This window comes from Amyelois transitella, chromosome 11 (genome assembly GCF_032362555.1).
Source record: "Amyelois transitella isolate CPQ chromosome 11, ilAmyTran1.1, whole genome shotgun sequence".
In the NCBI taxonomy this organism is placed as follows: Eukaryota; Metazoa; Arthropoda; class Insecta; order Lepidoptera; family Pyralidae; genus Amyelois; species Amyelois transitella.
Window position 1 is genome coordinate 4,438,501 of NC_083514.1, and position 26,503 is coordinate 4,465,003.

A 26,503-nucleotide genomic window follows, 5' to 3' on the forward strand; every position below is an offset into this window, starting at 1 on the left:
TGCTCTAAACCGTGTATACGTACGTATACATCCGTGCCCCGCGGGAAGAATTTGACATGTTGAAAAAAGCAATTTTACAGGGCGGCCATTTTAAACTTTGGCTTCCTCTGGAAAATGCATATGTTTGTTACATTTATAACTTATACTTTATCTAAGGTAAACTTTTTACGATGATTCGAATAACGTACAGTAATTTGCATAATTTTTCTTAGTTTTTGAAATAATCGACATGTCAATATGCGTACCGACGACTTATCAAGTGACTTATCCACTTATCAATATATTTTCCAGAATGTAAAGATGAGTTATCAAGTTTTTCACATATTATATTTCGTCTTTTTTGTAGTAAACAACAATTTTAAACCAAAACTGTTATTAAAATCCTTGGTGGATGGGCAGCAACTTCATCTGCATACATTGCGACCTTGACTTGCTTGCGAAAACTGGGCCGCTGTTATTAAAAATATACCCCCAGAACATTATTTTCTATTACTATCATCATATTTCTATTACTACATATGTACATACATAAAATCACGCCTCTTTCCCGGAAGGGTAGGCATAGACTACCTCTTTCCATTTGCCACGATCTCCGCATACTTCTATCGCTTCATCCACATTCATAACTCTCTTCATGCAAGCTCGGCGGTTTCGGGTACTTTTGACCTGGCCCTTTACCAGGACGTCCTTAATTTGATCAAGATACGTTCGTCTAGGTCTTCCCACTCCGACCTTTCCCTCCACACTCTCTTAGTATATCTGCTTAGTCAACCTGCTTTAATTCATCCTCTCCACATGACCGAACCATCTTAACATACCCTTTTCTATTCCTGTAACTACATCTTCTTTCACATCACAACATTCCCTTATCACGCGGTCACTCAATTTCACACCCATCATACTCCTTAACGCTCTCATTTCCACTGCATTTATTCTGCTTTCGTGCTTCTTTTGCCATACCCAACTTTCACTCCCATGCATTAATGTCGGGACCAACACGCCATGCACAGCCAGTCGAGCCTTTTTGGATAGTTTCTGACTGCTCATAAAGGCATGCAAAGCTCCATTTACCATGTTCCCCGTGTTCACTCTCCTTTCAATATCACTATCACACTTGCCATCTGATGTAAACTTTGATCCTAGATATACAAACTCTTTCACTTGCTCAACTTTTTCTCCTCCAATCAAAATATTATATGCTGTCATTTCTTTCTCCATTTCAAAAACCAGTGTTTTAGTTTTACTTACGTTCACTTTCATTCCTTTCTCCTTTAAAGCTTCATGCATACAGTTTACCATCTCCACTAACTCTTCTGCTGATGACGCCAGTATAACCTGATCGTCGGCATAGAGCAGACATTTGACGAGTAACTCATTCATCCTTAATCCACTTTCAGACTCTTTCAAATCTGTCAAACAACTATCCATAAATAGGTGGAACAGCCACGGTGACGCAACACATCCTTGCCTAACGCCTTTCTCAATCTTAACCACTCAGTGTGCGCTCCGTTTATCCTAAAACAAGCACTCGAATCCTCTTATAAGGATTTCAGTGCTCGTATTGAGAGACTGCTCACCCCATGCATAGAAAGTGCTGACCACAATTCATTCCTCACAACTCTGTCATAGGCCTTTTCCAGATCTACGAATGTGCAATAGACTTTTTGACTCTTGGCCAAAAACTTTTCGGCTATGCACCGCAAAGAAAAAACCTGATCGGTACATCCCATTCCCGTTCGAAATCCCGCTTGAGCATCCCATATTTTATCATCAGTTTCATTTCTGACTCTATTAATCAATACCTTAGCATACAATTTGCCGACGACGCTAAGCAGGCTTATACCACGATAATTTTTGCAGTCCAGTTGTGACCCTTTTCCTTTGTAAAGTGGTACGATAACAGCCTTACACCAATCTTTTGGTAGGTACTCGGCCGCTTCTCCAACACAAATTGAAAAGGCAGGACAACTGACTAGCTACTACGCCTTTTCCTGCTTTTAGCATCTCGACCGCCACTATCATACCCACCCAGCAGCCTTGCCCGCTTTCATACTCTTAAGTGCTTCCACAATTTCGAAAATTTCAATTTGGCCTTTCATCTCATTCTCTTTTTCTTCGCTATAGCAGAAATCGTTATTATGTCCTTTTTTTTCAAATAAACTTAAAATATTCCTTCCATATCTTTAGCACACATTCTTCTCCTTTCACAACGCTACCATCCTGGCATCGGATCCTAGTCAGCTCTCTGGTTATAGTTTTTCCTCGGGCTGACCTTACGGATTTCCAGAATACTTTCAAATTTGACTGAAAGTCTTCTGATAGCCTTTTATCAAATTCCTCTTTATACTCTTTTTTCTTTCTAATCACAGCTTTCTTAACCAAATCTTTCCTTTTTTTATATTCCTTAAAAATAAAAGCTAGTGACAAAAATGCTTACAAATGTAAAAACCTTTTTATTGTATATTGTATTCGATGGAGCCTGATGTGAGTTACTTTTTACGCAGGCGAAGCTTTGGACAACAGCTAGTACGAAAGTCAATATTTATTAAAATATAAAAATATTGTGAGATTGATCAAAGTTATGTACCTACCAAACTAGAAAACAATTATACTTGCGTTAGATTAACTAATTATCTGAATATATCAATTTACTATGTAAAACAATAAATAAATTTTAAATGTATTAATCAAAATATTAAGTAACGTACGTATGATATAAATCGAGTATAACCGATTAATTCGTTTTATCAGTTTACATCGGGGAAGGAGGTACAATTTCTAAGGGAACAAATTCACATATCAGATTAGGAACCTCATTTGTTTTCAGATCGTAAGTTGATAAAACAACTTGTAATAATTTTCGCAAAAATTCTGAGAATTCGAAAATTGATATATAGTCTTGTCAAGAAAAAAACCCTAATTATCGAGTTATCCACATACTACCAAATGCAATATCTCCGCAATTATTCTACCAATCTGGCTGTTTTTTTTTGACAAGGTGAATAATAGGCTTAGAAAGCGTTTGGACCAATAAAAAAAAAAACATGTAGGTCTAGTTGTCAAGATCTTCCCGCGCGCCACGGACATATACCTACGTCGCAGTAAAAAATTGCACACGTATCCGCAACATTAGTAGTTCTAAGTTCATAAAGAAAGGATGAAGCTTGTCTGCGTATAGATTCCCAAATTTTGTTAAATCCAAATTAGGAGGACGACTAAGTATGTCGACCGTTCTTTGGGATAGCACCGATAACGATAACACAACCCTAAGAAATAAAATAAATAAGTATCTACTTACCTTACATAAAATTTTTATCATGATGATCCTGCTGCGTTTTTTCAAACTTGTAAGTGGCAAAGAGGCAGTTTGTTTGCATAGAATTAGAATGGAATGTTGTCATTTATACCTTTATTCCAACCCAAATAATGCGGAATAAGTTTATTTAATTGACTCTTCCGGCAAATCTTAAAATTTTGTAGAATTAATAATTAAATAATAATAATAAATAATAATAAATTCGTTTATTCAGTAAATACACGTTTACAATGCATGTCGTTGAGGCCTTCTAGTAGGCATAGCAATACCTGTGTCAGAACACCTCGCTCTTCCATAACATAAAAATAATAATAATGTGTTTTACTGATACAATGCAAGAGTATATATCTAAACTAAATTATAGGGTAATAACAAAATAAAATGTTTTTGTGTGTGTTTTTGTACGTGTCTGTTTATGAATGTCTTGTTGTACTGCTTTTAATTTAAACGATGAAAGAGGTTCTCAACCTCATCATATGTAAGTTTCTTGAGCCAGTCTGTCAACATGATTTTACATTCTTGTTTTGATTTAAAGTATATTGGTATTTTTCTATTAACAATATTATAAAGATAAGCACTTTGTGAGTTATATTGTCTTCTTGCTGTAGTTGTTTTAGTTATACTTGTAGGTAAATTAGGTTTTTTTCTTCTAGTAGTTGCGACATTAGGGTCAATCACTAGGGAGTTATGTAGTTTTAATATCGTGAGTAGTATATACAATTTTCGAATCGATAAAAGTTCGCATTCTTGGTATAATACATTCGTAGGAAAACGGAATTCTTTAAAAAATGCAGTCTTCAACAGAGCACGCTGCGTTCTTTCGAGTTGTAAGAGCTTAGTTTTAGTCGCGCCTCCCCATACGGGAATGCAATACGTTATAACCGACTGAGCTAGTGCGATATATATTTGTTTCAGCAGGGCTTTGTTAGCTACAAATCTGAGTGTTTTAAAGATCCATATCAATTTTCTAATGCGATTATTGACAGCTTCTATGTGATCGTGCCACGACAGACGCTGATCTAGTACTACTCCCAGATACTTATATTTACTGACTTTTTCAATAACGGGACATCTGCAAGTAGTGGTGTTGTTGTTGTCACAGTTATGTATTTTTATAGTGTAGGAACTATCGGGTTGCGACCTGTTACTAAAGGAGAAACATATATAGTTCGTTTTTTGGGTATTAAGGGTCAGCAAGTTCTCATTTAACCACTTTCCAATCTTACGCATTCCCATTTCAGTATTCTGGCAAACGTCGTCCCAGTCAGTTCCAGAAAAAACAACTGCCGTGTCATCTGCATAGCAGAAGATTCTGCCACCTGTTTCCAATTTACATATATCATTTATGTAGATTAGAAACAGGGTGGGTCCGAGCACACTACCTTGCGGTACACCAAATGTTATATATTATTAAAGACTGGAGAACAAAGGGTACCTAAGTTTTTTAAAGATATATGAATAAATGAATATAAATATGGGACAAATTACACTGATCTCCTTCCGGTAAAAACTAAAGCTCCTGCGGGATTTGCTTTTGTGGGTACACTAAATGTGCACGTGTAGGTGGCGCTAAATTCTAGCAGATGACGCTGCGTGTAAAAACTATAGTACTTATTTGTATGCGAGTATTTTAGAATTTCTGACAGTAGCAATCTTCATCTTTGGGCATGAGAATATTTGATACGGTAAAGAACGGAAAAAGGTATTCACTTGAATCAATTGACTTTGAAATGCACTCAATAAATAAATACTTATAAGTAGAGATAGAGAGCCTTAATCTGGCACCTCAAATACTTATATTTATTGTTTTGACTAGCTCAGTTTTTATGGCCTTTGTATGGACTATATAACTATATAGTCCATACAAAGGCCAAAAAATAAGTAACTACTTACTTATGTGACGTTGGAATAAAAAATCTAACTTGACAACAAAATAATCATTTATTAGTCTTTAGCATCTGCTACACCACCATTAGTAATAGAAAACGTAGCTTCGCTTTCTGGGAGGTCCGGTGAATCATAGATTTTAGCAATTCTGTTTTCGCCTCTCCCTTTTCTTAAAGCGATCCTAGTAGTCGAAGCATGCGCAAGTATGTTCCCACCAATGGGTTTTTTGGGATCAGCTTGAAATGTCAACGTTGCCCCTGGATCCGAAGTCATCTGATTTGTTATGAATACTGCTACATTGTATTCTTCTGATATCTGTAAGCATAATAGAAATGGTTCATTACATTATTGTCACCATAGGCATTTGTCATAAGTTAGATTTCTATGATTATCGTCACCACAGGTTTTGTTACCAAAGAACGTTGTCATCTTTTTTCTAAAAGAAAATCACAGTAGATTTTAATGTTGTCTAGTCTAAAAGTTCTGTAGGTAACAAGTAAACCGCAGCCTTTGTCTTATCAATCTTAGAGATGTTTAAGAGTCAACCACCCCGTCGATTATCAGACATAGCCGGATGCTTATTATCTTGTTCCCTACTGATCTTGAACCTATTTGTATAATTTAACTGTTTAACTGTAACAATATTTACGCAGTTCCTTAACAACTTGGTGTATAACTATATACGGTTCTGTTATTAAAAACCAAAGATTATTAAAATATTATTGTGTATTTCATTCCATCTGCAGTGTTATTTTCAGTTTTTATATAAACCTTGTCTGGTAAACCTTTCTTTAACAGACGAGGTAGAGAAAAAACTCTCTATACTACCTGTAGGTAAGTACATAACAATCCTACTACTATCCTACTCCTACTACTATTATAAAGTATAAAGTATTATAAACTATTTTGTGTACATAAATAAATAAATAAATAAATATAAAGGCGAAAGTTTGTATGGATGTTTGTTACTCTTTCACGCAAAAACTACTGAACCGATTACCATGAAATTTGGTATGTAGGTAGCTGAAGACCCAGAATAACACATAGGCTACTTTTTATCCCAGAGTTCCCGCGGGATTGATAGGGTTTCCATGTGGACGAAGTCGCGGGCGGCCTCTAGTATAATATAATAATTACAGCTGAAGGCTCTAGGCATTGCGCCATTGTTGGCTCTGTCTCCCCCGTAAGAGGTAAAGTTACAAGACTACTTTACAGTTAGATCATATACACATATAAATATACTTATATGTAATTATAACCATTACAAAACTGCAACCAACCTCACAGATGATTTATGAGCGTGAACGCTCCGTCAGGAGTGAATGAATGTAAATAAAATATTACCGTCTTAACAAATACATACCTACGTATGAATATAAATACCTTTTGCAGCCTAGACAACACTTGAGCTAACTTTTGCTGCCGGTCTGCGAGCTCTCCTCTACCGGAGAAATCTACTCGGAACAGCGCCATGATGGAGTCGATGATCAACAGTTTGAAGACGCCTGCCTCTTCGTGAAACTTCGCTGCTACGTAGTCTAATAACTCAGCCTATTCAAAAGTACAAATTTCCTGTATATTAACTGTCTCGTCATCATCCACCCGGGCAAACGTTGTAAGTTTAAACCAAATATGGTTTAAACTTACGTTGTTAGATCCATACGTTGATACAGGAGGAAAACATTGTACATCTATAAGAATCCTACTACTATTATAAAGGCGAAAGTTTGTATGGATGTTTGTTACTCTTTCACGCAAAAACTACTGAACCGATTACCATGAAATTTGGTATGTAGGTAGCTGAAGACCCAGAATATCACATAGGCTACTTTTTATCCCAGAGTTCCCGCGGGATTGATAGGGTTTCCATGCGGACGAAGTCGCGGGCGGCCTCTAGTATTACATATGTACTAAAAAAAACTTAAAGAATATTAGAGATATAAGTATGAACTAATTATGGATCTAAGAACTAAGTATACAGATCCATGAAATAGTTTAGGTATGTGTATTCATACTACTAATATACATACATACCTGATGTTCTGAAGTGTAGGCTCTGGCATACAAAACGTTGTCTAAAACAGCACTTTGGTCTAAATTAAATCGGTCTGCGATCGGCCGCAATCGGTCGGGACGGCTGACGTATGAAGTTAAGGATTTCTACATGGGCACATTCATTAAATGTAGCTTTAACTTTGATTTAGTATGGTTTCCCAATAAAAAAGTCGCGGAGGTGAGACAGGAGTTCGTTTCGTATAAAAGCCTACTTAACCAAATCCTCATGATCATGGTCAAAATGCGCACTCAGGCTCCTCCATCCAGAGCGGTGACGTAACCGGAATGTTTATATATTTTATTTTGCTTGTTGGTTTGGCTCACAACCGGACACTATCTGAATCGCAATTTTTTGTATTTTCTTGACTGCTGACTCCATCTACACCAGAAGGGAGAAATTTTGATATGTTTATTAGTTTTGAATTACGATACAAATGAACGTGTACTTATATGGTAGATTTTACTACTTCTCCATGATCAATAGATACGAATAAAACGAAACGGATAACATCACTACCAGATAAATCATGAGCTTCAACAAATGGGAAAGGATACAAAGTGTGTTCGGTATCCAAAAACATAACTTTTCCGCCATGGTAGCCGTTCGGGGTCGGTATCTGAGTAGTTATGCAAAGTGTGTGAGAAAGCTGTGTCTTCCCTGTGCGAAATTCCCCAAAAACTTCTGTAATGGCCATAGATTCAATGCCTCCTCCAAGTAATTTGCTGAAAAGAGGATTTTGCTTATTGATCAAAAATACGAGTACTCCATTTTGTGCTATTTACCAAAAAAAAAAAAAAGTTAAACAAATAAATTAGGTATGTTGGTCCAATTTAGCATTTTCAACTTACTCTAATTCATTACTTCCCGTGCTAATTTTGAAAACATGTTTACGACGGTCACTTACTTCAAGCGCGGTCATAAAACCTAAAGAAACAACTTTTTGGCATGCTTCTTTTATTTTTTCTACTTTCGTTTCAGAAAATCCTTTAATATTGTTTAATTTTTTCTTTGTACTCATTTGGATACCTTTGATAGTACATATACCGGCCCCTTTTAATTTTTTTATGTCCGCTACGTTAATACCATGTTTTTGTAAAATATCAACATCTTGAAAAAAGCTATCCTCTTCGTCGATCTCGGATGTATTGTCTTCTAGTGCTTGATCCATTTTATCCCAAACTGATTTAATTTTCACGGGGATAGTGTTTGTGAAAGTATTGATTTGCAAGTATTAATTTTTGGATAATAATAACAAACTAGGTTTTTAAAAGTAAACTTTAAATTAATGTTTAGCCACGGAAGTGTTTAGCTAAAACAGCTTTTTAGTTAAAATAAAAAATACTTCTTAGTTTTTTTAGGCGGAGGAAAGTAAAAAGTTAATTTAAAAATGGCGCGATATCATTTTTTTTTTTACTACAGGCTATGTTGATTAATCTACAAACAACACAAAGGTGTTTGTTTAATTTAATATATACTTTTAAAATGAATAATGGGTTTTATGTCTATTGGTGTTTATTATAAAAGTTATAAATAATATAAACTAGTTAAACCTACCTAACTAGTACTTACATTAAATGTTAAATGTGATGACGACGGGTAAAACAAAAAATACAAGACATGTTTATGGTTATTTAAGTGTTGCTACATTTAAATATATGATCTTCCCAGTATGACTGGAAAATTGAGAAAAAAAACCGCCACAAGCTCTCACATACATAAAAACATATTTAAAGTCTACGCTTCCTTCCGCAAAGCAAAATATTTTGACAAAGCTGTGCCTCATCAGTTCTCTCTTTCTATCTATAATTATATATTTATTTATATTTTATATTTGCTTAGTCAACTTGCTTTAATCCATTTTTTCAAATCAAAATTACTAAACAACTAATCAGAGCGAAGTATACAAGGTCTACAATTATCAATAGCAACGAAGATTAGAGGTTAAATACTATCTCCGACTCAATATCGTTCGTTGGATCCGCGGTTCCCCAGGTGGCGAAAAATCTTCTTGTTAGTTGTGGTTGAAATTGAAACAACGCTTCTGCTACAGGTCACTATAGCTTATTTCAAGCTTCTTTCACATCGCAACTTTTCATTACAACGCTGTTATAGAACAGCGTAACAAATATGGGCATACTTGTTACGCTGTTCTATCCTTACCTGGGCAGGTAAGGATCTTGTGGCAGTTGCGGCTGTAAATCGAAAAGCAATTCTATTATGCAGTTGCTGAATCATTTAAAGCTTCTTAGTTGGTGGGAAGGAAAAGAGACAGGTATGGTAACATCAAAATTTTTTTTTGTTAAATTCTCGTCTCTGGTTTTGATTTGACTATGGACGTAGGGATAACGATTCTTTCCAGAAAAAATCGATTAATTTATTGCTCGTATTGTAACCCAATAAATCGATATATGTAAGAATCGAGTTCGATAAATTTATTTCTTTTTAATGTATAAAAAGCAGAGTAAATTCTATATTAACGATTTCTTATTAGTAAAATCAAGAAATTTGATCAATTTTATCTATTCATGAATTGATTTTGTTTTTACCATAGTACATACGTAATTTGTTTTTACATTCAAACATATAGCTTCTAAGGTCTTAACTGTCACTATTTTGCTAGTGTTCCTTCAATTTGATTTTATTGAAAACAAGGAAAAAAATTCTTCGAAAAAACTTTTTCGGAGAGAATTGCTATCCCTATATTCCACTAATAGCAAAACTTGATAAAACTGTCATTACAGATATAAAAAACAATGTCCGTGGGGTCTAAACCTAAACAAAAAAAATCGAATGTCGATTTTCAAAGGTGGCATAATGAAGTCCAGTGACTTCATCGATTCAATAAATACAATTACTGATTTAAAAAACGTTCTCTCTTACATTAATCGATTTCAAGTCTCAGACAGTTCCCCATCCCTAATTTGACGTCTTTTTTCGCTTCGCTGAATTGTGGTTGTTTGCGGCGCAATTTATGGATATTATTTATTTAAATTATTAAATTGCTTCAAGAAATATATCGTCAAACCCATCTCAGTTAAGGTAAGGGCGTAAGGTAACCTTACGGAAGTACTGAAAAGTGATTATTTATTATGTTCATATATTTCCTTCTGTATCACAGCCATGTTGAAGTAGTGTTGATTTTACTCAGTTTTCGTCAGTTATAGTTATAAAAGTTAAAAGTTATTCACAAGTAAATGTGACAGACCCGAGTTTCGTTTGTGTTGTGAATAAAAGTTGAAAAGTCTTTCAAAATGAAAAGTGTTATAAAGTGCCACCGATTCTGCCGTCGAGGCGTCATCTGCAAGGTAAGGCTGGATGTGTCTAAAATATACATCAGAACGTAGAATTTACAACTTATGAAATGACTTCGCCAATATATACAGATTAAAAAATATATACAATTTTACCTGTTATTCAGTTCCTACAATTAATAATAGTGATCCTGTGGGTTGGAGAATCAAAAAATAAATTTAAGCTATTGGAATCTAGAAAACTTACCAAATATGATTTTTTAAAATAATAATAAAGTTGTTGGAGTAATTGATTTCATTCATTGTTATCACATTTTATATTTTATGTACACTCCTCATTCTTTTATTTCCTTTATTATTGCCTGCATTTAACATATATTAATTATTTTTAAGTTTGCGTGTATCTACTAATAAGTTTAATATCTACATAAGGAAGTGATGAAAATAAATGAGATTTATCTAGATAAATATATAATAAGAAAGAGCTTATGGGATGGATATTGCAGATTTAATAAAGTGTATCCTTCATGGTATTCTGCAATCTATTTGCAGGGATGGATTCTGAAGATTCACGAGATGGTGGTGGTGATGGTCGTTCATCGTCAAGTAGTAGCAGCTCCAGTTCCAGAAGTCAAAGGAGCTCATCATCTAGAAGTGATGCCTCTAAGAGTCATCCCAAGTCACCACCACACAGTCCCAGATCAGTTAATTCCCCTAAATCTGAAGGACGAAGATCTCCTTCCCCCAAATCAGGTATCAGATCTGCATCGCCCAAATCTGATGATGTTAGGTCTCCGTCTTATAAATCAGAAGGGCGTAGATCTCCTTCTTCTAAATCAGAAGGTCCTCGATCACCTTCACCTAAATCTGATGGCCCTAGATCTCCATCTCTTGAAAGTCGATCCCAATCCCCCTCCGAACAGTCAAAGCGACCACGGTCTACAGATAACTTGAGTGGAGTTCACTCTGATATAAATTCACCTGAAAATTCTAGGACTGCATCTCCTGCAGGATCTAAATCTGCAGATTTACCCAAGTCACATAGTGATGTGGGTTCCGGTGCTGAATCACCTGAAAGATTAAACCAATATTCCTCAGTAGCTCCGAAAACACCACAGAGCCCCAATAGTTCTATAAAGTCTCCAACAGGATCACGTGGGTCAAGATCCCGCCCTGCTACACCAGACTCTGAGTCTAACCATGGATCTCCAAGCAGAAGAGCTCCTAATCGATCCCCATCATCAAGCCCGTCTCCAGATCGAAAAAAATCACGGTCACCAATTCATTCTCCTGTTAAAAGAAATGCTTGGAGTCCTAAGGAAACATGGAGAAGGCACACAAAAGCTGAACAAAAAATGGTTCCAGTAGAAAGACCTCGTAGCGCGTCAGAATCAAGTCAGTCAAGTAGAGACTCATCTTATAACAAAAGGACAACTGCTAAAGATCCAGCCACTGAAGAAATCTCTGAAGGTATGTTTTAGCACTTATGATAACTGGAAAATCCTACATTGTTGTATAGGTAACAAACCAACATTTTAGGGAGTTTGTATTTTAAAAAATTCTGTTTTTAATATTCTAGACTGAAAGGGTTTTTGAATGTGATTGCTTAATTTTTTGGGTCCTATTCGCATATGGCCATAACCCATAAATACAGAAAGTCACTTAAATAATATAACTTTCCAGGTGAAATGGAGTCAGATCAAGAAGATAGGAAATCTAGAAGTAAATCAGTGGCAAGTGAGAAACATGATGTTAAAGATTTGAATATCAGCCATGAAGATCTCTCTGATGTTTCTGATTTAGATTCTGTAGCAGATGATGAAAAGGAAACAAAAGTAAGATGTTTTTTGAATTTTATGTTTATATTAAGGGTTGTAAGTTGGCTTAAATGGTAAAAAATCCGAGAGTTGATATCACTAGCGAAGCTGAGTTATTTATACTTAACCTATAAGCTACTGAACTCGTATCATTGTGATTCTCATTTTTATTATTTTTCCAGCAAAAATCAATACCAGTGTCACCAGAAAACAAACAAATAAATGTTAATGGTAACAATGCAAGTTCACAAGTGTCACCGAAATCAGATAGTGGCAATGGCAAAGCTGACCCACCAAAATTTGAAAAGGTAAGATGATGCCAAGTTATCTTAGCCTATTACATTTAAACGATTCTCACACTCTCTCTCTTTGCGTGTTTCCTTTACAGTTGCACACTCTACCACCATTTTTCAGGCCCTGGAGACCGCGGTACTTCATTCTCATTAAATCGGGGAATCTTTCCATATTTTTTGCGTCTTACATTAATTTTATTGGAAAGACAAAAACTATTTGTGCTTTTATTCTTATTAATTTTATTATTTCTATCTGACTCTAATCTGATTGCAAATCTCTAGTTGCGATATTTGTTGTTATTTTTTTTTGGTTGGGTATTATATTCTCTGTCAAAATTAACAAAACTGATCACTCTGAACTTAAGTGTTATTCATTTTAGGTTCCTCAAGAGAAAACGAGTAATACAGAAGATGGTGAAGAGCAGTTAGATTTTGAAGCAGAAGAAGGAGAATGTATAGAGCCCAAGTCTGTTGAACAACAAAATGGCGACACCGATGTTAAAGCATTTGAGAAAGGTAATATTTAATTTTGTGAATAGTTTCAGCATCTTCCAAAAAAAATGTTGCAAGCTCCATATCATTAACAAAGTTATCTAGCATGTTTCTCAATAATCTCTTTTTCATATCTCAGTTAAATATACTCAACAACAACATTAATTATAATCAAAAATTTCGTAGTGGTTTATTACATACAACTACCTTACTTAGTTTCGTAAAATAATTCGAGGTTCCCTAATGACTGTTGAGTAAAATTTTTCAAAACATCAAATTTGTTTACTCACGTAATCATCGCACCCAGGGTGCATATCTGTACGTAGTGGAGTGATCCAAAATATTTTATTTATTATTACGAATCTTAATGTTGTTTTACATTCGAGCAGAAGAAGAAAAGCCGGGAAAGCGTTCGCGTGGTTCGTCGCTTGAAGAGGGCGAAGTCTCGGACGAGGCGGAAAGGCGGCCCGAAGAGAATGAGCCAAGACCAGTCTGCAGGTTTTTCTCGAGAGGCGCTTGCACATGGGGAGTAAGTTGCAGGTAAGACTTGATAGTATATTCAGATTTTCTATGTGTTTTCCAGCCACATATTCTTTAAAGCTTATCTTAATTTTGTTTATGTCCAATTTATGTTCTATGTCACAGTAATTAACACAGTTCTTGTCAATGTTTATATATGTTATTCAATTCTATCAAAGACATTCAGCTAGCCATGGTTGAAGGCCAAAGTGTTAAATATGGGTAAAAAAGGTTGCTTTTGGCCTAAATTTGTATTACACATTCATAAAGATCTATTCGAAGTATAATTTTGGCATTCACTGTGATAGATATGTATATGTCATCCCGCCATCTTAGAAGTCTACATCCTTCCAGGTCTGTGTCTACCACATTTTAGCTTCTAGTCGATGTCACTATCTACAGGAAACAGCATTCAGACCAATCTCATTTAAGTTGCGCGTCAAAACGCATATCGAAACGGGTAGGGCTATGTACTGGTATAAGATCCCCTTGGATTTAAGCCTGCCGTTTGCAAGCTTACATAAATAAAAAATAAAAAATATGGCGTAATTTTGTCCCCAGATTCCTCCACCCCGGCGTGACGGACAAGGGTAACTACAACATGTTCGACGTGGTGCGCGGCGTGCCCCCCGCCGGGCCGCAGACCGCGCCGCCGCGAGACGCCGCGCCGCCCGAGTCCGCGTGGGAGCGCGGCTTGCGGACCGCTAAAGAGGTGAGTTCAATACATTTCTCCAACATATGACAGATTCATGTGGCTATATGTAACTCTCTCTCATCGTTGCGTGTTCTGAGTTGTCTCCGCTGCTTCAGTAGTTTGGGGCCTAGGGTCTACATTCGTAAATTTATCAGTGACCATTTGTAACATGCAGCTTAAACTAAGGGGAGTGATACAGAACAGTAAAAATATTGAAAGAAAATAAGAAAGGATGCGCGGCATTGAGTTAGAACAGCGCACGTGTTCTAGAGGTCTGAATTTATGCACTTCCACTTGCTAAGATTTTAGATTTTTCTATTGCTTTTCCTCTCACACACTCGACTTAATACTCGATTTATCTTATATATAAAATTCTCATGTCACAATGTTCGTTACCGTACTCCTCAGAAACGGCTTTACCAATTCTCATGAAATTTTTTGAGTATATTGAGTAAGTCTGAGAATCGGCTAAAATCTATTTTTCATACCCCTCAGTGATAAGGGTTGTCCACCCTTAACATTTTTTTTTAACTTGAAATTACTTAAAAATTATTTATATGGCGAAACAATGTTTGCCGGGACAGCTAGTCTTATATATAACTAGCGACCCGCCCCGGCTTCGCACGGGTGCAAAATTATAAATATTATTATACATAAAACCTTCCTCTTGAATCACTCTACCTGTTACAAAAAACCGCATCAAAATCCGTTGCGTAATTTTAAAGATTTAAGCATACAGACAAACAGACTAAAATAGCGACTTTGTTTTATACTATGTAGTGATTCAGGGTTTCTAAAAAGTGTAATATTTTTAGATGTTGCGTATAGCGAACAAGCGTAAAGAGCAAGACATGGATTTCGAGGAGAAAAAACTGCATCTGTCAGTGGGCGGTGTGGTGCACGATCCGGACGCGGAGTTAGCTTACGCCGCGGCCGCCGTGGGCGCTTCGCCGCCGCACCGGGAGCTGCCGCCGCAGCACCGCGACATGGAGGCCTACAGGTAAATATCAATATCAATAGTGTGGGCCGACGTATCGGTCGATGAAAATTAAAGCCAGAGAAGTGAAGAAAAACATCTAAGCAACATGCTTTACCTCGACTGCTGTACAGAGAAAAGTTCAGAGACTAGATTGCGTCTCTTCTTAAAAGAGTATCCTTAATCGTCAAGAGTGTAAAATAACTGGCAAGTGTAGGAAAACTAACGTCTGGACTTAAGCTTGAAATGATCGAAATAAGTGGTCAAGCAAAGTTTCGACTTTCTCCACGGGAAGTTATTGTCTACCTCTTTGTAACCACTTATTTTACTATTCATAATATTGATAAACTTGTTTTTTAAGTTGAAAATAATTAGAAGCATATAGTGCATTAATGAATCGTTTTTCTTCAGGCCATACGGTCCCCCGGGCATGTACCGCGGCCGGGGCTACCCCCGAGCGATGCCGGAGGACCGCGGCCGCTACTATGAACGTGAGCGAATGTACGAACGCGAACGCGTGTACGATAGACCGCCGCCGTTTGACGACCGAGTGCCGCCTACTGACGATGCGTCTTATCATAAGGTAAAGTATATTTCTTATTTTATCAACTGTAGCAGAAGCAAAACTTTGGACTCGATCTGATAAAAAACATTTTCCGCCACTGCGCGTTATGCTTTTTCTATGAATCGCGGTTCCGACTGTCTTGGAGGATGTGGATATCGCAACAATTACTTGAATCTCTTCAAAGAGAATAAAACCCGAATAAAAACAAAAGCGTAAATAGTTCTCATAATAGAATGCACCCTTCTGACGTAGGTTTATTAACGTTCGTTCGCACAAGAAGGAAGATATTACGCATATGTTTAAAATTTCCCGTTTAGTTTGTCAATTCTGTAAACAGTCCATCAAAAAGAAACGACACTATTTCATGTATGCTTTCACAGAGACGGGTCCGATCTTCCCGTGAAGTAATAGTGCAACGCGCCGAAGTAGAAGCCCGCCGGGAGCCGCGGGAGGCGCGGGAGCCGCGCGAGGCGCGCGAGCGCAGGGACGCGCGCGGCGACGAGTGGGCCGACCCCTGGATGCGCGCCGAGCCCGCCGCGCGCAGGCGGCGCCCGCCCTCCTCCGACGACTCCTACTCTTCCTCTAGGTATGTTCACTGTGATTACACCGGACGGACACTATTCGGACATACTGATCGGTAGACTTCTGTAGTTTAGATGTAGTGGAATGTAATTAATATTTATACGAAAATACCAGCAGAGGTAATTCATTGTCGTTAACAAGGCATATTTATTTTTTCTCTTGTTTCAACTTTAGGTTTAGCCGAAAAGTTAGAAAGAGATGATAAAACATAAGCCTTGTCAATGTTTATGAATATTATCACAGTTTCTTGTTTAGAAGTAGTATAAGCTTTTTTATATATATTTAAAAGAACCACATTAGTTTTGCAAAACTGATCGTTAAGTTAGTGTTGTTCTTGTTTGAATAGTAACACTGTTCAGATGAAACAGTGTTTGCACTGTCAAATTAAAAAAATAAATTATATGGAGACATTTTAACCACCAGTCTCTCTCATATGATATGACACTAAATTATTTAAAAGTACACTATGAACTGTTGCGTTTATTTATTTTTATTTATTTCTTGTCTGACAATGATTTAGAATTTATTTCTAGAGCCTGAAATAAACTTAATTGTGTCTTATTCTCAATTTATTTAATTCTGCTTTTTTGTTAGATAATATAACCAAGGTTTTCAAATGATTTGTTACCATGTGACAGTGTCCTCTCGGTCTAGTCAGAGTCGCACTTTAGATTTAAGAAATATGTAATGTATACACTTAGTAGTATAGTTTTTTTTAGGTTTGGCAATTTACTGAATGTTGATCCTTTAGTTTCGCACCACTTATTTAATTTGCAAGTATTACGCAAGTCTTCGATTCAAAATCCCAACTATTTCTTACCAAGTCGAAATGAAATTAATTCAATATCACCCCCGCTTCCTCCTCCCTGGGTTGCTTTCATAACGTTTCATAACGTCTTGGTGTTCCGCTGTTATCTCTGAATCTCATTCTCTTTTCCCATTAACTGCATGTGTTTCAATCACTGGGGTTTGGTTGGTCATCTATATCTGATGTGTGTCTGACGACCGGATGTGTGTTGTGACGTCACGTGTGGCATTATCATGAGTCATGCGTGTGACATATTACGTCACCTGTGTGACATTACGGCATCTGTGTGACATTACGGCATCTGTGTGACATTGTCTACGTCATATGTGTGATATTATGATTGTTATCTGCGTCTGGTTTTCTGTAAATATTGGCACGATGTGTATGGTTTTAATCACAACATAAATTTAACACAAATTACTCACCTTTGAGTTGACAACTTCCTGTATGAAATATGAAATTTGATGTGGTTTTGTGATGTCACACGTGCGCGTTCGTTTGGTCCATTTGTGGTTTATTTGCGAAATGGTTTTCATTTGGAACGACGCACATCGTATTTAAACATTTTGTCTTTATGCCACGTATGATGACGTTTGGTATGCCTTATGAGTGACGTGACGTGTGTGTGTATGTGTGCGTGCCCCCCTCCCGGTCCCCGCTGACCCCGCAGCTCTTCAAATTCCAGTTCTCGCAGTTCGCGCTCGCCCGGAGTCCGCCGCAAGAGGAGACAGTCGTCTTCGTCCCGACAAAGGTGAGTGATTTTAGTTGCCTCCATGGATTAATAACCTACGTGGAAAACTAACTCGAAACCAGTAAATTCTGAATGAAAAATTACCATTTTCTCTTTCCATCTTTTAAAAATTACACAAATCAGAAAGAGATGCGTGGTATGAAAATATGTCAAGGTTATTTTTCCTGGTTGAAGCGAGTTTTTTACACGTTGGCTATAAGTTCCCCTCGTTGGGTCTATGTTAATGGATCGTGAGTTCAGAACTGGTCACACAAATGTTCTGAACATACTGAGCGATACGATAGACGACCATACTTGAGACCTACACAACTTGGCGGTAAAATTCTTGTTTGGGCAAATGAAACGTCTGGTTCTTCGTACATTTCCAAACAAAGTAAACTGAGGATCGTGATAATCTTTAGTGAATTGTTCCTAGTTTCATAGAGACTGCTAAGATTGTGTAAAATTATTTGGGAAGTGTTATACCAAGGGAAGTTTTGTGTTAACATTACGCGATTTGTTTGTATTGACCATTTTTGACACGTCATTACGTGTCACGTAAAATAACAAATGAAATACAAACAGACTATTATCATATTGCTTTCAAAAACTTTGAAATCAAACCAGGCAAAATGTAGCATTTTATATTGTATATAGCCTATAACCAGAACAACGTAAAACGTACATCTACGGCCAGCCAAAGCTTGAGATTGATAAGGGGTGATATGTTGGGAAGCCGGTCTTAAAGTGCAATAAAAACTAGCATTACCAGCATTTTCACAAAATATCAAACAAACCTGTTCATTATTTAAGTATCGCTTTGTAAGTCGCAATGTAAGTTTTATGTGACGCGAATTGTATGTCCGTATTTCATTCTACAATTAGGTCTACAAACCAGCTGAAAGTCGCATGTATTTTTTTGTCGATTGAATGCATTTTTTTTAATTTTTAGCAAAGCACTCGTCGCAAAAAGTTTGATTTTATATTATTTGCATTTTGATGATAGTTTTGTGTACGTCCCTTTTAAAATTATTATATTAGCAACTTAAGAAATATGAAAAATATAAGAGAAATAGCAATGTTTCAAAAGTGTACAAAAATACATGTATTTAAAAAAGTCTGCCTGATGGTCTACGAAATTATATTTCTAATTACAACAAAGTTCATTAAATAACCTGATTAAGAAATTGATTCAATCCATTTAAGATTATAATTATTTGAATCCTAACTATTCTACTTGTTCCAAGCCCTCTCCGTTATGCTTTGGAGCCTTCTAACGTCATCGTTCCAAATATATTTTTTTTTATTGTATTTGAATGTGGAATATCGTATTGTCGCAGGTTATCGCCGTCGGTGATAGTGCGCGAGCGGCGGTTGGCGACCGCTCGGGCGACCGCCATGAACCCGCCCGCCCCGCGCCGCCGCGCGCCCTCACCCGGCGCCACCCGCCAGCTGGCCGCCAACCCCCCGCCACCCGCCTCGCACCGCCATAAGGTACAAAATAGTCAATAAAGCGAATCCTGGGCTCCTCTCCAGAGAGGTGTGGATGTAACCGGGACTTTTACTTGGACTTGTCTAGGATCATGATCAAAAGGCGCACCCTAGGCTTCCTGTAACTGGGATTAATGCCAAAAAGGAAGATAGTAAAAAGTAAGTGGCTGTTGTATCCTTACTTCTGGATGAAGTCCAGGGTCACAAGGTGAACATGATCATAAATTGGGTTATTTAGGTTTTTACTCGAAGCAACTCCCATGTGACCTCCGCAACCTCCTTTACGGGTAGGTCACCCATATGTTATATGTATGATCCAATGATCATGGTTACACATCTAGTTGCCTGAATATGTATTTTCCTCTTGATGTTTTTCCTCACCATGAAGTCGTCCTAGGAGACACCTGTGCCACATTGCCTTGAGTGGTTTATTGGAATTGAACTCCTAAGCCTACTTACTGTACATGATGTCGAGGTAAGATTTGAATCTGTGCCTTCCCGCGCATTACTTAAACATTTTAGTCGGGCCGATTTGACTATCGACGCTCACAACTTAATCTTATTATAATTTTATTTTCAGGATGAACTGGATCCCTATGGTCGTAACAAAACGTCGAGTCGCAACAGAGATAGGAAAAAATATTCCAGATCTTCATCATCTGGTTCAGGTATTTATTTTACACATACATACATATATAATTTGGGGTTAGTTTGATTTGTGCGGTATATATATGTATAATTATTTGGTATTCTAAGAGGTATCAAAAGGCGCATTCTGGACAACTCTCCATAAGGATGAGGACTGAGACTTTAACCCGAGACGAACACTAGGCGGCAGATAATTGTGGAGTATTATAATTTATATGTCTATGTTATTATTATATATTGTACATATATTGTCATGTCTGCCCGTAATGTTCTTTCCAGACTCATCCTCATCATCGAGCGAATCCGAGAGCTCACATTCGTCTTCATCGTCTGGCAGTTCTGGCGCTCGTCGCGCGAGACACGCGAGGTTGCTCAACGCTGCTCAGAGGCCAAGGTTTGTCCCTTTTTTAACCCCTAACGAAAAAATGGAGCTGATGATGGATGTCGCACGTTTTTGGTTTGATGCTAGAGTAACGAAAATGTTATCTAAAAAGGTCATGTTAGAATAAAAGAAATCAACAGCCATGAATTAACACATTCTGGCGTATAATTTTGTTATATTATTGTATACTTATATGGAATTTTGATAAGAATAATGTAGTCTCTGCCACCCCTCGGAGAAAGAACAGGCGCGGACGTACTCTAGTTAGATGATAAACATAGAATTATATGTGTGAGATAAGCTCGAGGTATGCTTTTGACCTGGATTGGCAATATTTGTCACGTTAGCTAGATATTTTTTTATGAATTATACCGAAATAACAAGTGCCTCATTTTAGGTTGAACGCCAAGTCGAATGCTGGTTTAGCCGCGGCGGTGTCGACTACGGTTGCAAGTAAAAAGGAAGTGACCAGCGATAAAGGTTTGTTTTGCATTTTTTATGCGCACTAATGGGTCATTTGCCTAAATATTAATATTGCATGCATTCTTCATTCTTAGACATTTCCCGGGGATGAGCTCCTGGAAATTTCAGGAACCAAAGTAACATATATTGAAGGTCTATTTCTTCTCTGCGAAAACCTTACAAATTTGTCAGCATTTTTTTATAACATATGACCTATTCTAATTATATTACTGAAAAGTTTTATACAAATACATTCAGTAGGTGCATATTGTGTAACAAACTTACAAAATGTGATGAAGGACGAAATGCTTCATAATTTCATTTGTTTCAGAAACTGTTGGAAAGAAACGTTCTGCTGCGTCTCCAGATGAGTCGCCTGCGGCCAAAAAATCAGTTTCCAGAAGGGAAGAGCTACTCAAGCAACTGAAAGCTGTCGAGGACGCGATAGCCAGGAAGAGGTCGAAGATATAGAAGTTAAAACGGATTTCATAGCGGTTATATTAGTGAGCCGAGCTTTGGACTGCCTTACTGGCAATGTTTTACTGTGCATTTGACGTCATAGAATTGTTCCTCAATGATAGTTTTGAAGTCGTACAAATGAGCATTTAATTGTGATGTAAATAGCCTTCAAGTAAACTGACTCTGATCTGCTTCCCAAAAAGTATATCGGTAATCTTTTGTGTTGTAAGTGTATCTTTATATTTCTTAGTTGAATCTTGTAGACCGTATATAGGTTGAACTTAATTATGATACATATTAATGTGTAAAAGAACGTATTTTGTTATTGTTTGTTCATCACAATGTGAAAAAATCTAGTATGTTAGGTTTTGATGCATCAGTGTGATATGTAACAAGTAAAAGGAATACATAATTTTTCTAGTAAAAAACAAGTTTCATTTAGACATTTTTTATTATATGTACATTACTTATCCTATATTTTTTTGAGGACACATTTCGAACTAAGACTTGATTGTGGCCATTCATTACTAGTGTATTTAAAGCATTGTAAGCAATGTAACCAACGCCACAACTTTTAGCCTCTGAGAAGCTGAATGCACCTTGTGTGATAAATCCCAGTATTTGTCTGGAGCAAGAATGTCGCACAGTTTTGATTGCACTTGGAAGCCATAACTCGCGCATTTTCAACACATAGTCAGATGGTATATGATTATCTCTTTTCGAAGGCTTCATGGGTTGTACCTAAAAGTTGAATGATTAGTATTTTAAAATGGTACATTAGTACACTAACCTACATACCTGAGAATCTAAAATTGCAATTGATAGCTCATAGAGATAAATGGTGAGATCTGATTTGATGGTAATAGCAATAACATAAATAATTCAAATATACTAACCATCTTATTTTTATTCCTTAATTTTATTCGATTTCTTCTCCAACGCTTTATTTCAATTTTGTGTTGTTTTCTTGTTTGTTTTCTCAACTTCTCATTGGGGTCTTCATGTTTGGGCTCATTTAATGTTTTTATTGAGATCATGTCACTTTTCTCTGGCAAACAAATAAGGGCGTGCCGCTTTAGAGATCCTGCTGATGCCATTTGTAAGTAAACAGCTACCAAACATGCTGCAGAATTTTCTATTTCTGGTAATTTTTGCTTATTTTTTAAGCAATCCTGTAAGTAATAAAATAAATTTTAATCCTAAGAAATGCATATTTGTGTTAAAAAGGTACAAAGCAGATTGGTATTTGAATGTTACCTGTAACTTTGAAAGTATTTGCCTATCTCTTATCACATTAAATCTCTCAATAGGCACATTGCACCATTCTTTCAACAATAATTTCCAGTTGCAAGTGAATGGACTATTGATTCCTAATTTTATGTAGTTAACTCTTTTACTTGGGGGCAGCCTAAAATATTTATCTTTCAAGTCACATTCAATCTTCTTTTGTTCTTCTTCACCTGCGTAAGAATCCGGAGGTAGGTATGTTTCGCCCAATTCAAAAGCTAAACTCTCAGTTTCTCGGAGCCCGCCTGCACGAGCTCCAAACATGATGAAAGTCTGCCAGAATTGCATACCATAACCTGATGGTATTATTATGTCCCAGCCACTGCTGTATCCTGAAAACAAAAGCATTTACACTGATTCTGACAAATATATTTTCTTGTCTAGTGATAAAAAAAGAAGTAATTAATAAACAACAAATTAACTGATCTCAGTAAATAATAATCTTGCAATTATGTGTATATAAATTGATGTAAAATAAAACTAAAATATTACCAATTTTCTTTCCACATGCATCCTGTGATCCCGGTCTCTGTACCAGAACAACGGGCACACACTGCAATTTGGGATCATCCTCATTCACAGATCCAGGCACTAACTGGGTTTTTGTCACATGCTCTATAAATTGACTATTACTTAATTTCTCTTTCTTAATTATATCTTGTAAACTCAAATCCCAAATAGGCGATAGTGATGCTGTCGTTGGAACAGTAATCAATGATTCTATATTCACAGTTTCGTGACTGTTATTGTTAGCTTTCGTTCGTTGGGCTGGACGGCTTAGTCTGGGATCTTTCACAATTAACCCAATAATTATTCTAGATGGAAGCTGTGATGGGGAACTAACTTTACTAATACTTTGCCAATAACACTGCTTCTCAGTTAAATGTAAAGATTTTCCATCAACTTTTGAAATCCACTTATTTGTTGCTACTTTTTCAATACTTTCTACACATTTTAAACTACGAGCAAGTATTGCATGGCTGTTTGGGCCTGTTAGTCTGAATATGTTGTAAGCACCTGGATTCAGTTTAATGTTTATATTTTCTGCAATGCTATTATTTAACTTCCTTTGTTTCTGACTAGGTACATATTCCTCATTATTATGACTTTTATTGCAAATAATATCAGTCAAAACTGATTCTACTTCTTTTGTCTGGGATGGATGCACAAAAAGCCAGACATTTTTTTCTGTCTCACCAGGCAACCATATAAAATTTGCTTTACCAATATATCCAAATGGAAACTGGTTTGGTTTATACAAACTAATAGTACCCTCTCTGTTACCACTTATAAATGCTTTTGCACAGATACTCAAACCACATGTGGGATTTGTAATGGAAGAGAACAATTTTTTTATAACATCTGTTGAACCACTAATTTGGATAGGAGTAAAGTAAGAAATATCTTGTATAAGGCAGTGAGCTGAGGTTGCTCTGTAACAGGCTCTGAATGCTTTGTCACATGGTGCATATGCTAATCGATGTCCCCACTTTTCAATCATGTGAAATCTTTTGGCATGCCAAATATGAGTTTCTAACCATTTAGTTCTCCTTTGCCTTCTGTTATATTCTTGTAACAAATTTCCAGGACGCCGCCTATATTTCCTAGAAGGCCTTTTTAGTTTAGGCGGCAAACCACTTTTTTTCAACTGCTCTAAATGTCCTTGGCGCAGTTTCCTGGGCAATCTTTTACAATTGTGGCTCATTACCCGGCGTCGCATATGTACAGGCAAAGATTGGAAAATGAGCTTAGTTTTGCTTGGACGAAGAATGCTCTCAGTCATTGCTGCTATTTCAATACTTCTGGATGCTGCAAATTTCAGACTGTTGGCTGAATCTGGTAGTTGTTCAGAACCACCCAATGTGGAGTCAAATTCATTCTTTTCCATCGTATAAATGTAATACACTGCACAATTTAAAATAAGTATAAGGTGCTGATAGATTTTTTCTACCGCCACACCTTAGAAAGTCGTGCTAATGATAAATAAACACACTATTTATTTATAAACCTCATTAATCGAGTAGAAAATACATAACCTCCAAACCAAACCAAAAAGATGTTGATACCTACTACTTATATTGACATATATATGTCAAAGTCAGACGGACTGACAGAATTTTTTTTTCTATGTGACTATCGTCATGGATATAAGTACCAAGTTGCTGTGGCGACACTTCTTCGCCACAAGTCACAATGGCCAATCACGCGACGCTATCAGCCAATAAAAGCGAAGAGTCTAAATCGCGCAAGCAATGATTCAAATGATTGAGACCCGTAAGGTCGGAGCAGTATATACGATCAACAACTCAACACATCGTAAGAACCGCGGTTCCCCAGGTATTACATCTAGCCTGGTGGAAGATCTTTCCTTTGTGGCAATTGAGTTCTAACTATTGCTACATGGCCATTTTTTATTATTAAAATGAATCGAATTATTCTTCTATATTTATAGTTTTATCCTTATTCTTAGATATTATACGATGATAGTTATAAGCTAGCTATGGGGAGAGCTATGCTAGTTGTTTCTCGAAATCAAATTAGAATTAAGGATATCCGTAAATGAACGAACCACACCGACATAGCAGCTCCGATGAAGCCAAAAAGTTATCGAATGAACTGGAAAAGGTTCTGGAGTACAAGAAAGCGCAGCGTAGGACTGCCTTCCGCAAGATAGACCGACAATCTGGTGAAGTCTGCGGGGAAACGTTGGATGTAGGTTGCCTTTAACAGAACTTTATTTTTTAGGGTATACTATGTTCAGCAGTGGAATGCCGATATGATGATAGTGATAACGACAGTTTGTTAAGATTTAGGTGACAATTTATCCACTAAAAATTAACCTTGAAGTCAAAAACGAAACCGCTGAGGGTGCAACTGAGGACTGATGAAGATGAAATTATCTTTCATAAGTAAATATACCATACCATGTGTTTATCACTTATGAGGTGGGTACACAGAGGGAACAGCTACGATCTCTGCTTTCTACTTCCGTTTCATCTACATTCATATTCTCTTTATACAACTACTAGCGGACCGCGCCGGCTTCGCACGGGTGGACATATTTTGAATAATCTACCTGAAAACTAATTTATTTCAAAACAAATTTATGCCTATGTCACTTTTGAAGGTCTATTCTATATCTGTGCCAAATTTTATCAAAATCGGACCAGTAGTTTTTGAGTTTATTCCACACAAACATACAAAAATACAAATCTTTCCTCTTTATTATTAGTGTGGATTTGTAAATTCCTCTTCTTTTTACTACGCTTTTATTTACTCTGTAAAATTGGTTTAGCGATGGTACCCATATCTACCTATAACGTGTCATGTAAAATGCGCCATATCATCTTCCTTGTGAAAATCCCGGTTGCGTCTTCACCCTGGAGAGACGAGAGTCTTCTGAAACCATGATCATGGAGTTGTTTTGAGTAAGTTTAAAGGCGACTCCCGTCTCGGTTAACCTATCTTACCTTGTTAGAACATTAGCCATATTGTATCATTGTTCAATATGGCTAAGCTAAGGATATGGTAGGTACATTCAGTTGCCTGAATATATAGGTTTCCTTTTAAATTTTGAATGAGATGCAGCTGAGCTGATTATATAGCGCGCCGCTGTTAGATTTAATAGAGTAACTATTTAGGTAAGTTAGTAAGTACCTAAGTAGGTAAATGAGTTTGAGGATTGGAGGTAGGTATGGTACCTACCTACGATGCTTGAATAACAAACGATCCCTTTGCGGTGAGAGAAAACATCGTGAGGAGATCAGCCAACTGAGTGAGGAATCTTA

General features: G+C 36.8%; 3 protein-coding genes across 5 annotated transcripts; 1 reads left to right on the forward strand and 2 right to left on the reverse strand.

Annotated features, from left to right (window-relative positions):
- Positions 1-5,260: 5,260 nt before the first annotated feature.
- On the reverse strand, positions 5,261-8,467 carry LOC106134945 (meiotic recombination protein DMC1/LIM15 homolog). The gene is made up of 5 exons (XM_013335097.2): positions 8,108-8,467; positions 7,814-7,981; positions 7,238-7,340; positions 6,587-6,754; positions 5,261-5,518 (listed from the first exon to the last, which is right to left on the reverse strand). The coding sequence occupies exons 1-5, from the start codon at positions 8,425-8,427 to the stop codon at positions 5,261-5,263; spliced, it is 1,017 nt and encodes a 338-aa protein (XP_013190551.1). The 5' UTR covers positions 8,428-8,467.
- A 1,693-nt stretch (positions 8,468-10,160) lies between these two features.
- LOC106135088 (zinc finger CCCH domain-containing protein 18) lies at positions 10,161-21,893 on the forward strand. 3 transcript variants are annotated; one of them, XM_013335280.2, is made up of 16 exons: positions 10,161-10,298; positions 11,063-11,980; positions 12,194-12,345; positions 12,510-12,635; positions 13,001-13,136; positions 13,502-13,652; positions 14,193-14,343; positions 15,141-15,325; positions 15,713-15,884; positions 16,247-16,452; positions 17,927-18,007; positions 19,327-19,480; positions 20,058-20,145; positions 20,405-20,519; positions 20,905-20,987; positions 21,301-21,893. In XM_013335280.2, the coding sequence occupies exons 2-16, from the start codon at positions 11,065-11,067 to the stop codon at positions 21,438-21,440; spliced, it is 2,856 nt and encodes a 951-aa protein (XP_013190734.2). In that variant the 5' UTR covers positions 10,161-10,298; positions 11,063-11,064; the 3' UTR covers positions 21,441-21,893. The 3 variants fall into 3 exon arrangements, with proteins under 3 accessions (XP_013190734.2, XP_060802592.1, XP_060802591.1); XM_060946609.1 differs by having other exon boundaries at positions 17,942-18,007; XM_060946608.1 differs by having other exon boundaries at positions 10,170-10,564.
- Positions 21,867-24,771, reverse strand: LOC106135087 (ribonucleases P/MRP protein subunit POP1). Its single transcript, XM_013335279.2, has 4 exons — positions 23,208-24,771; positions 22,686-23,047; positions 22,325-22,600; positions 21,867-22,169 (listed from the first exon to the last, which is right to left on the reverse strand). Exons 1-4 carry the CDS (start codon positions 24,601-24,603, stop codon positions 21,867-21,869), a joined length of 2,337 nt encoding a protein of 778 aa, XP_013190733.2. The 5' UTR covers positions 24,604-24,771.
- Between the last annotated feature and the right edge of the window lie 1,732 nt (positions 24,772-26,503).

Bases quoted from the DNA above. Each gene is read 5' to 3' on its own strand.
- LOC106134945 (XM_013335097.2), bottom strand. From the start codon at position 8,427: ATGGATCAAGCACTAGAAGACAATACATCCGAGATCGACGAAGAGGAT. The intron at 7,341-7,813 runs GTATCCTTTCCC...TTCATACGTCAG, and splicing joins TTGGATACCGAACACACTTT to CCGTCCCGACCGATTGCGGC. The intron at 5,519-6,586 runs GTATTTATATTC...TTATGCTTACAG, and splicing joins TGTTGTCTAGGCTGCAAAAG to ATATCAGAAGAATACAATGT.
- LOC106135088 (XM_013335280.2), top strand. From the start codon at position 11,065: ATGGATTCTGAAGATTCACGAGATGGTGGTGGTGATGGTCGTTCATCG. The intron at 13,137-13,501 runs GTAATATTTAAT...ACATTCGAGCAG, and splicing joins TGTTAAAGCATTTGAGAAAG to AAGAAGAAAAGCCGGGAAAG. The intron at 20,146-20,404 runs GTATTTATTTTA...TGTTCTTTCCAG, and splicing joins ATCTTCATCATCTGGTTCAG to ACTCATCCTCATCATCGAGC.
- LOC106135087 (XM_013335279.2), bottom strand. From the start codon at position 24,603: ATGGAAAAGAATGAATTTGACTCCACATTGGGTGGTTCTGAACAACTA. The intron at 23,048-23,207 runs GTAATATTTTAG...TTTTGTTTTCAG, and splicing joins TGCATGTGGAAAGAAAATTG to GATACAGCAGTGGCTGGGAC. The intron at 22,601-22,685 runs GTAACATTCAAA...TATTACTTACAG, and splicing joins AAATACTTTCAAAGTTACAG to GATTGCTTAAAAAATAAGCA.